The 10,826-nt window shown below is 45.6% G+C and overlaps 2 protein-coding genes across 2 annotated transcripts; both read left to right on the plus strand.

Moving 5' to 3' along the window:
• The first annotated feature begins 2,627 nt into the window (after nt 1-2,627).
• Nucleotides 2,628-4,856, plus strand: LOC117648109. Its single transcript, XM_034390330.1, has 2 exons — nt 2,628-2,937; nt 4,727-4,856. The coding sequence occupies exons 1-2, from the start codon at nt 2,723-2,725 to the stop codon at nt 4,815-4,817; spliced, it is 306 nt and encodes a 101-aa protein (XP_034246221.1). The 5' UTR covers nt 2,628-2,722; the 3' UTR covers nt 4,818-4,856.
• LOC117648504 lies at nt 4,828-9,884 on the plus strand (the record flags this gene model as incomplete). Its single annotated transcript, XM_034391010.1, has 4 exons — nt 4,828-4,989; nt 5,673-6,047; nt 6,827-7,567; nt 9,305-9,884. Coding segments are annotated over 4 exons (1,527 nt in total), but the record flags the coding sequence as incomplete, so codon positions are not given.
• Between the last annotated feature and the right edge of the window lie 942 nt (nt 9,885-10,826).

Genomic DNA, 10,826 nt, shown 5'->3' on the forward strand with positions numbered 1-10,826 from the left:
ATCAGAACCCCAAGCAGCTCTTTCTTCACAGGAGTCATGATAGCATCACCAGCACCCATGGCCTCCAGCATGTGCCGCCTTGACCTCCGTTTCTTGGCAACTGGAAAAGAATAAATAGAAACAAAAGGTTCAAGAATACAGATGTAAAAGCTACTTGAAGCCATCGAAGCAAGTTAAGGAAAAAAAATACCTGAGGGGCGGATGCGCCTTCTGAAGGGCCCAGTCCCATTGGCACTCCTCCTCCGCTTGTTCTTCACAATTTCAAAGTTGGAAGAGGGCTCTTCCTTTGTAGGTGTTGTGTCTGGAAGAGGCTGGGCCAGTACTGGAACATAATAAAAAATTGTCAGCCTACAGTACTGAGAGATATGTTGCAACAAAAATAAGTATTTATTGATTGGTTGGCTTGCTCACCTTCAGACTCATCAGGGCTGGGGCTCGCGGGCCTGGGTGTGGGGTTGGCAGCATGAGTTGAGGGAGGCTCAGGCACAGTTAGAACGGGCTTCGCATTCAAATTGTCTCCACCTCCGCCACTCTGTGAAGTGACAATTTCAGCAGGTGTGCAGAAGCAGGGTTCGTATGTTGTCACACCTACAGCAAAATAGTAGAGAGGAGCAGTGATGTGAGAAATGAAGCGTTATTAAACACAGCAAGCAAGTGAAAAGCACACAAAAACACAAGGCCTACCCCCCACTGTACTGGGCAAGAAAACAAGTTTTCGATTCTCTGGCAGATCAGGGACCTGATGGTGTTCGGTCCCACTCTCATTAACACCAACTTTTACTGCAGTACAACACAATATAAATTAGCACACACTATCACCACAACAATGAGTTGCATCTAAGGTGCAAAGACTATTTCACAAGTGTAACTAAAAAACAAAAATTAAAAAGAAGACGGTACACAGACTGGATAGTCTTGGTTACCGATAATAAGGATGTACGAGTGCTAAAAAAAATGGCCGACAAACCTTGTTCAATCGGAAGAACTTCAATTGAAGCAGAGTCTGGAGGACAGACGTCGTTTCCAATCCCACCAGCATTGCAACCATCTTGGACAATACGCTTGGCAGAACTGTCGATAAAGGCTTCCTTCTTGGGCGAGTTAGCCTCCTTGAGGACTCCATAGTGCTTTGCATGTCTCCACTTCTGCATTTCCTCGTCAGAGAGAGGCTTATGATTCTCAGCAAACAGAGTGGGTACACATGGTTTATGGAGCTTCGTTAATTTCTGTCCAACATTCACTTCTTCAGGAAGGAAGTGTGCGCCACAAATGTGAAGGTTCGTCTTCAAAAAACTTATGGGCACATCAAGGAGTTCAGGATTTCCACACAGTTGTACCCATGCTTCCAACCTGAACGGAGTAAAGGCACCACTTAAGCAGGTCAGAATAATTCTTAAGTCAAAGTATCAAGGTTTGTTAGGTTAACTTACACAGGCACATTTTTGTTGGGAACACGAAACAAGTGCGTCCCAGGCCCTGGATTATTTTTCTGGTTGACACAACCGACGACTCTACATCTTCGCCCCTGCTTTCCTTTCCTCCTCGGCGACATGATTTTCAAATAAATATGCACGAAAACATAAAACAACGGGAGTCCGCCAACACGTCCGCCGCCAAGCGACGCCGACGCCAAAGAGAAAGCAGGGTTGCCCCGCGCACGGCGCAAGCAGTGCGTACCACTCACTTCAAAACTCGAAACGAATTTTCCATGCCTTCTATAGGCACAACACAACAAAAAAATACAGGCGACGAGCCTCAAACAATTTTTTATTCCAAAGACGATGTACCGAGGGTAATATCTCTCGTTTAAAATCTAGCGTTTTTTTGCTTCAGGTTGGTAGGGCTTGACTGCGACTGGACTCCAACTCGGACAAATAAGGGTGGAGGGGAGCCTATCCTCTGTCATACCCCTGCTGCTCTGTGAGTCGGTCAGTCAGTCAGGCGTCGGCGTCAGGTCAGGCCAGTCCACGACGTCAGGCAGGCGCTCGCGCTCCGTGCCTGTCTTGCCCATCACGCCCAGCTTCAGCTTGTTCGCGAGGTCTGCGTAGCTGCTAACCAACCAGCCAAGGATGCCCTTGCGAGGACTCCGGTCTTGCGAGCATTCACCTTGTTCTCACTGATCGGACCAGGCCCTTTGTCAAGTAAGTTTGCGGGCATCCTATTCTCTTCCCCTCTCTCTATCGCACCCTGTAAACCTTACAAACTCTCTAAGCCGTACGAAGCAAAGTATTTTGAGCATACGTTCGTGAGCTTTCAAAGAGAATAGTTCGTAATTTTCGAATTATTCCTTCGTAAACTAGTTTCCTTCGTATGCTGAATATACTTCGTTTAGCCTGCGAAGCCGGGCAGTGCTCCAAAGGAGATTTTGCCCCATTTCGGAATGTTCAAATACTTTTTAAAAAAGAAAACTAACATATTGAAGGAGATGTCAAGACCTTTCTACGATGTCAAGACAAATTTAGTTTTCAGATCGGTACGTTATTTCAAGTCTTGAAGAGAAATATGGAGAAAAGACAGAAAGCTAGTTGACACATTGAAAAGTTACTTTCCAATGCATGCGAAAAGTATCTTTCCACAATTTTCTCATCGTTCAAATCGCCCCCATGCTGGGTCCAAGTTAGCTTCGATCTTTATCACTTATCTTCACTGAAATTTTTGAGATGCTGTCGGTTCCTTTCCACTCATTGCAGTTTTTGTTTTCCTCGGGTTTAAACCTCACAAAATGGCACCCCCCGAGAATCACGTCTTGCCGGTTGCTGAAGAGGAAGATGGAAACGATGATGATAATGAGAGTTACGACTCGTCGAAGAATACTCTAGTGACGAGTCCATGGATGAGGAAGACTCACCGGATCAGATTTCCTCTTCGAGCGAGTCGGACATCTCATCCGAAACGGAGCAATCTCAAGGAGAAGACTTCGAGGATTCGTTCGATGAGGTATGAGTGCCTAGGAGGAAAGCAACGGCTTTCAAAGTGTCAACTAGAGACCCTCCCGTCTCAACGTGTCACTGTTGACAAGAGTCTCGACGGTTTGGCGTGGACTGACATTTAAAGAGGTTTAAGGGGAGGTTTTGGTGAAAATCTTATTGTCTTTCAGATGGGTTTGAATATAAAAATTCGTTAAATGAATGAAGTCCTTTTAGGTAAAGGTGAAGTCGGGTGAAGTAGCGAAAAAACTGTAACTATCTCCAAATTGAGTATTTTTTTTATTATTTTACCTCAGAATGGTACATCAAATTATTTGACCCAATTCCTCGAAAATTAGGAGAAAATACAGTTAGGAAAAGGGCATAACTCAACTCGACCCCTTTTACGCTCTCAATTTTGCAGAAAATGGAAACAACTTAACCAAAATTCCCTTACTAAATTTGGGAAAAAGTTGTCAGTAGGAGATAACTGAACTTGTATTTTAATGAATCAAATGTAAAAAGAAGCAACTCAACTTAACCCGCTCTCAATTTTACTAGTTGAAAAAAGAGATAAGTCGAGATAAAACACCTCAGAAGGCAACTATCATTTTACGCTGACTTCAGTTCCATTGACTTGTCATCAAATTCTACTTTGTGTGGGAAACTATAAATTAAAATGATTCTTTTTTTTCATTTCAACAAAAGTTACAAGTCGCAGAAACCGTGTATGGAGTACTCTTACACCTTGTATATATTTTTTAACATGATCTATGGTTTTTGAATTTTTTGGGTATCTACAATATTTCTTTGTTAGGTTTTAGTTTGCCTTGCCAACATTTGTTTTAGGAAGCGGAAGAAGGGGATAATTCCATTTTGGATAATTTTCTGGAGAAACAAAAAACTGCGAGCGGGTAGTACTAAAACAGAACAAATGAATATTGTCATGATAACTCTTTCAAATATCATAAGTAAGATTTTGAGATAAACATCAAATGTTTCAGGCACTCCGTAGAGGGTTTCTGTAACTTATAACTTACCGTTGAAATGGAAAACAGAGCCAAACGGAGTGGAATTTGGAGACAAGTAAAGTGGAACTACAGTCAGCATTAAGTGTTTGCTCTTGTGTACTTTTTGGATTTCAGGGGCTTAAGTTGACATGATTTTTGTCACAGTTGTTGCATAAGCACGAGTTGACTTATCTCCTTTTGAAAATATTACCTTCATTTTGGGCTTTGATTGAGTTGTTCTCATTTCTCGTTATTAAGAGAAAAAAAGGTGTCAAGTTGAGTATCCTTTTCCAAGTGGACTTTCTCCACAGCTGGTCGAAATTGAGTCGAAAAATTTAGTGGCATGATGCAAAAACCAATCTAACGCACAATATTTTTAAAAAACTCAGTTTAGAGACAACCCAAGTTATTCCCATATTCGCCTCCTGCAACAGTTTAACATTCCATCTGCAAAATGGCCCTATGGATTTACCCCCTTTTTTCGCTTCATCGTGAAATTTAGTCAGAATGTCAGAAACATGTCTGTAATCCTGATCAAAATTCGCGCACCTCTGAAAGCTGAAATTCTAAAAACTTACTCTGATATTGATGGTTTGAGTTTACAGAATGTGAGGAGATGTTTTCAGCTTTCAGAGGTGCGCGAATTTTGATCGGGTTTTCAGACAGGTTTCTGACATTCTGACAAGATTTACACGAGTTTTCATGGATTAATCTTGTAGCTATCGGACTTAAAACGTATCTACTGTGGGATTCCCTATGAACATACGTTGTTATGTCAGATGACCACTCACTTTTGTCGGTGTTCGGCGGGAATGCGACCGCTGTGCCGTGTGCTACAAAGAGGCGATGTGGACCTGTGGGGAGTGCAATGACGAATTCTACTGTAGCGTGGACCACTTGAATCGTGACGGGGCCACGAAAAAGTGTGCTTCGCCGGGGAAGACGCTGCCTCCGAGGAAGAAGCTGCCCCCGAGGAAGACGCTGCCTCCGAGGAAGACGCTGCCTCCGAGGAAGACGCTGCCTCCGAGGAAGGCGCCGCCCCCACTGAGGGCAGGCGGCAGCAGGTTGTGCAGGTGAGCTTCAGCCGCAGTAACCCTGCTGATGTGTTTGATTGATCATCACGTCTGCAGCGACATAAAAACAACAACAATAAATCCTACAGTGACATCCGTAAGGTTTTACACTCCATCCTTCACTGCAGTGGAGGGGAATTCAGGACTTTTGACAGTCCATCCTGCTCTGCAAACTGAAGTGTGTACATAGTACACTCTTGTTAGAGCATGCTTCCAAGTACACTCTTATTTACAGCATACTTGCTAGGCACACGCTCAAATAGAGTGTGCCTGGCAAGTACACGCTAAATAAGTGTGTACCTTGCAAGTACACACTAAAATACTCGATTAGTCCTATCTAAACGCATGGGCCAGTTTAAGTGTACTTGCCAGGTACACTCTTATTTACCGTGTACATACTCTAGTTTAGCGTGTGCGTAGCAAGTATGCTGTAAATAAGAGTGTACTTGGAAGCATGCTTTAACAAGAGTGTACTTTGTACACACTTCAGTTTGCGGAGTGTATGCTGAAATGTTTTCACTTTGAAGGGCAGGAAAGGCCCACAATTTTCGCAACTCCCCACACCTGCACATACACTGTTGTTAAAGTTCTGTAACCGCTTGCATGTGGAAAGCAGAGCAACGTTGTTCATGCAGATGTATGGAGTTTGCCTAGAATTTAGTGTGCGCCTGGACGCTTCGCAGGACGCCCCGCTGGCCCTGCTGCCCAGGGAGGCGCTGCTGGTGGTGTGCAGCTACCTCGAGTCGCCGGACCTGGTGCGGCTGGGCTGGGTCTGCAGCCGCCTGCGCGACGTGAGCCGCTCGGAAGCGGCCTGGGAGCACGTGGAGTACCCGAACACGGAGTACCCGCGGGACGGCTGGCGGCAGAGTGGCGAGCTGCGTATCGCCCCGGCGCTGCGCTCCCTGACGCTGTCCTACTACACCTGGCCGCCTTTCAACCTGGCGCAGTGCACGCGCCGCGTCCGGGAGTTTGAGCTGGTGTGGGGGATGAACTGGGAGCAGTCCTACGACGTGGACAAGATCGGCAGACTGCTCCGCCTCTACCGCGGACATCTCCAGGTAAGCGCTGCTTCGTACAGTTTTCACTGAGCGTGGTACGAATCACGTATAATAAAGTAAAGTAGTTTGTATTAAGTATGCTCAAAGTACTTCGTAAGGTTTTAAGCGTATACAATGCCTTCATTTTCTTCGTAGTAGTAGTTGCTATACCAATCGGAAAGCGCACATAGTGTGATCTACCTGGAGAATGCCTACATACAAGCACGCTCTAGCTAGCGCATGCCTGCCAGGCATGCACTTTTTAGTGCATACATACAGCATATATGCTAGTGCATAAGAGATAGGGAGTTGTCTGCATCAGGAAGCGTTACTTGGCAAGTATGCACTAATGAGTCCATGCTTGGCAGGCATGCTCCAGCACTGTGGCAAAAAGCTACGGAAAATTCTGTAAACAGCTCATGGTAATTCTCCGTAGCCCCCTTGTCAATATTCTCCGTAGGCTGTTACAGTATTTTCCGTAGGACCGTACAGTATTCTCCTTACAGTGATCTCCGTAGGACTTTACAGTCCTCCAGGTCCTTCGGAGAAGACTGTGCGGTCCTACGGAGAATACTGTACGCCCCTACGGAGAATACTGTAAAAGCCTACGGAGAATATTGATAAGAGGGCTACGGAGAATCCTGGCAAAAAAATTAACAGAATTTTCCGTACCTTTTTGCCACAGTGAGGTAGAGCGTACAATGTACGCTTTTCGATTTGTAGAGTCAGTAGTTACGAAGCGAATGCTTCGTACGAATTTAGAGCGCATCATTGCAGCTGAATCGTGCCGTTGTTGACAGGTGGTGAAGCTGGGCTGCATGCAGTCGCGAGGCGCCGCCCAGGCCGAAATGCGGCTGCTGCGAGTCATCGACAGGCTGGGCGTGCAGGAGCTGTACGTGGCCGGGCGCCTGCTCAAGGCGTACGGCGGCAGGGCCGTCACCGAGCTGGCGGCCGGGGCGGAGGTGGGCCAGCACGTGCTGGCGGACGCCCTGGCCGGCGCCCGCCGCACCCTCACCGCCTTCAGGGTGGACCCGAACCTGGACTGGAACAACTGGGCGGTGCGGTCGCGACCCGTGGAGCGCGCACTGCGAAAGTGCAAGAAGCTGGAGGAGCTGCGCGTGCCCTGGGGACGCAGCGTCGCCTTGCTCGACGGCTTCCCCTGCCTGCGCTCGCTCACCCTGCTGCACTTGGGGCCCACCAAGCAGCACGTCGCGGTGAAGCGCTTCTTCAAGACGTCCACCGCCACGCGCCAGCTCGAGCGCCTCACGGTCCACTTCAACCTGTTCGCGTGCCGCGGCCTCACGCGGGCCGTGGCGGCCGGCTGCCCGAACGTGCGCCACCTGACGCTCGTGTACAGAGGCTTGGGCAGCATGACCTGCATCAGGACGGACGTCCCGCGCGACCTGCACGCCATCCTGGGCGCCATGGGCGACCTGGAGAGCGTGGTGCTCGTGAGGGCCAGGGTGCCGGGCAGCGTGTTGAACGCACTGGCCGACGGCGCGCTGCCCAACCTCACTCTGCTGCATCTGAAGCTTTGCTCGGTAGGTTTTCAGTGCAAATTAATCACTCTTAAAAATTTACGAAGTATTTTGAGCATACGTATAACAAACTAAAATACTTTGTCATACGAAGAATTAGTTCGTAAATTACAAAGTATTTTCTTTGAAAGCTTACGTATGCTCAAAATACTTTGTTATACAAACCACTTTTCTTTGTAAGGCCCAAAATAGTTTGTAAGGTTTTTTCAGTGATTAGCAACACCGGTAATATTAAAGCATAGTATTACCCTCTGTTTTCAAGCGTAATCTGCTTACGATTGAACACTGAAAATTTGTTGTCACTTTATGACAGAAACGTGGATGATGTCTTCATCACTTTCAAATTATGACAATCTCATCACAAGTTGATGACCTTCTCATCAAAGCTCCTATACTTATTGCATGGGCGTGACAACAATGTCATCAATTGTTTTGATGACATTGTTGTAAAGAAAATTAGCCTTGAAATTTTCATCAAGTGACTCAAATTTTCTCAGTGAAATCAAGCGCTACAGGCTCATCCACCAAGATTGCCCATATCCACTTCGATTAGGAAGTAAACGTTGGGATGACTCTGTTTTCTGTTCTAACGGAAAGTGATAAGTCACAGGACTCATCTATGGAGTGACTCAACACTTCTGTTGTTCATCTTACAATTTAGCATATGCTTATTGAATGTGTGGATAATATCCATTAGTTTGGTTTTATCCCTGCTAACGGTTTTTTGTTTTTCCAGAAAAATGGCCAAATTAGTTATCCCCTCACTCAAAGCACGTTACTGACATTTTGCTTATTTTGTCAGTACCTCAGTAATTTGTGTAACTATCATACGTACTTTTCCTTTTGTAAAGAACTACTCAAGAAATATTAAATTATGTACTGACAATTTGGTTTTGTACATAATTTTACATAGGAAATTAGTCATAATAACTTAAAAAATACTAAGTATTATTGTTGCTTATACGAGTACATAATTAATGAGGAAAGAGTCAGTAACGTGCTGAGAGTGCTTCTTCCACTTCCTGGATCAATTGCTTTGCGCCTAACGAAGAAATGCTTCGTATTACGGAGGATTTGGCTTCATAATAAGAAACGTTTCGTAGAATTTACAGTGCCTTTAATTTCCTCGTATTTCACTGTGCACTCTCAGACTCGTATTGACTTTTTTCTCACCATTATTGACCTTTTGTCCTTTGCTTACATAGTTTTTTAAGCAGCAATAATATGTAGTATTTCCTTCGTAACCATGTACAATATTGTTCACTATAAAGACTAAATTGTCATCAATTATTGACTAGTTTTGAAGTCAATTGCGTCAACAGCACATTGACTTTAACTAAGTATAACGAATGAAATCTCCCACAGATATTGAGGAAATAGCACTTTTCATTGCTGTGCAAAATACTCTTCAACAAAGGACAAAAAGTCAATAACAGTCTGAGAGTGTGTGAGGTCACGTTCTTTGAAGATCCATGCACACTGTTAAAAAAGCCGTACATTTCAAGAAAAAAGGTACGGCTAGACCGTACCTCACAGTGTACAGAACAATCGTACCAAAAAAACGTGCTTCCCATAAGAGCCCATGTTATGAAAAACCGTACTCCGTACCCCAAAAGCCGTACTGGCTGAGGTACGGTGGTACAAGGCAAATTGTCTACCAGACTGTGCCTGTACGCACCTTTTCCCGCGGATTTTTTCTACAGTGCAGACGTGGTTGACGTCCTTGTTTGTGTGCCCCAGGTGACGAAGAAGGGCCGCAGCGCCAGGACGCGGCTGCAGTCGGCCCGCCCGGACCTCAAGATGGTGGTGAACCACCTGAGCTCAGCGTTCCGCGAGCCCACGCCGCCGCTCTCGTGGAGGTACGACATCAGCCGCTGCAGCCGCTCCATGTGCCGAGCCGCCTCGGACTGCGAGGAGGAGGACGACGACCCCGTGTTGGACGTGGGGGAGGACTGGGGCTGCGAAGAGTCTTTCATGCTCGGTTACTGACCCTGCCGGCTCCATGGACGATACCCTGGTACACTGCAAAGCCGATGGCAAGTTAACTTGCGACGAAATTGGCAAGCCGGTTTGGCAAGCCTGTCCCTCGTTTACTCTCCAGCCTGCCAATTATTGGCAGGGTAATGAGGTTTCCGGGTCAAAGCTTGCCAGTTTTCGGCATTGAAAACGGGGTGCCAATTTTGTGGTAAGCAAACTTGCCACGGGCTGCGCGGTGTACCCACTTAATTCTATGGGTCCTATGAGCAAAAACCGTCATGCTTTGCATCCGTTGAACAAAGACCGATATGCTTTTTGCCAGCTTTACCCTCTCCCATTGGAAACGCGCTTTTTTCTAAATAAATAAGATCACGCATGAATAAAATGCATGAATTCGTTTTTTTCTTATTTTTTAACCTTTTTAACCCTTGTGAAGAATGTCGGACTCGACACCCCGACAACTGCACCTAAACTCGCTCCAAAAAAAAACCTGAGAAACCAATTGTCTGACGCAGCCCCGGGACGGCAGCTTGCACGCAGTTCACGAAAAAGCGCGAAGGCTTGATTGACAGGGTCGGCAACTTACGGGTCTACATTTTAGGATTAAAAACTTGACCAATGTAAATTTTGACGGCCGCATTCACCATGCTAAAATCTTTGTTTACCTCTTACGTTTAAGAGCGAAGCGGGTTGCTATTAGGCCAGGTGGGAAACAAACACAGAGTTGGCGACACGAGCAGTACGTCACCACTAAAGGGCAAGGGTAGTGGCTCTCTTTTTCTCAGTGTACGTAACGAATTTTACTTCAACTTGCGGAGTGCTAAACGTAAGCATTTCGCACTTGCAGATACAGTTTTAATTCCAAGGGGCTACATTTTAACAGTCTTAGATAAAATTAACCGAAAAACAAGAATATTACCTTGAATATCACACAGGATAAAAACCTCCAGCACCAACCTTAAAACCCACGTGAAAATGGCTTAACTTTTCTGAAAAAGCTTGAGTTTTCATTAAACGTCATGGTACGGTGGAAGAAAACTAGGTACACTCAAAAACCGTTGCAAAGTATTCTCCGGCATTGTTGCAAACTCTCTTACAAACTATTTTCTTTGCATTGCGAGGTATTTCTTTGCAACTTGCAAAGAAAATGCTTTGAAACGTTACAAACCAATGCTTCGCAACGTTGCAAACTTTTTTCTTCGTAACTTACGAACTATTTCTTTGCAATGCGAAGAAAAAAGTTCGCAAGGGAGTTTGTAATACAATGCCGGAGAATACTTTGCAC

Source organism: Thrips palmi, unplaced genomic scaffold, assembly GCF_012932325.1.
Source record: "Thrips palmi isolate BJ-2018 unplaced genomic scaffold, TpBJ-2018v1 HiC_scaffold_3, whole genome shotgun sequence".
Lineage (NCBI taxonomy): Eukaryota > Metazoa > Arthropoda > Insecta > Thysanoptera > Thripidae > Thrips > Thrips palmi.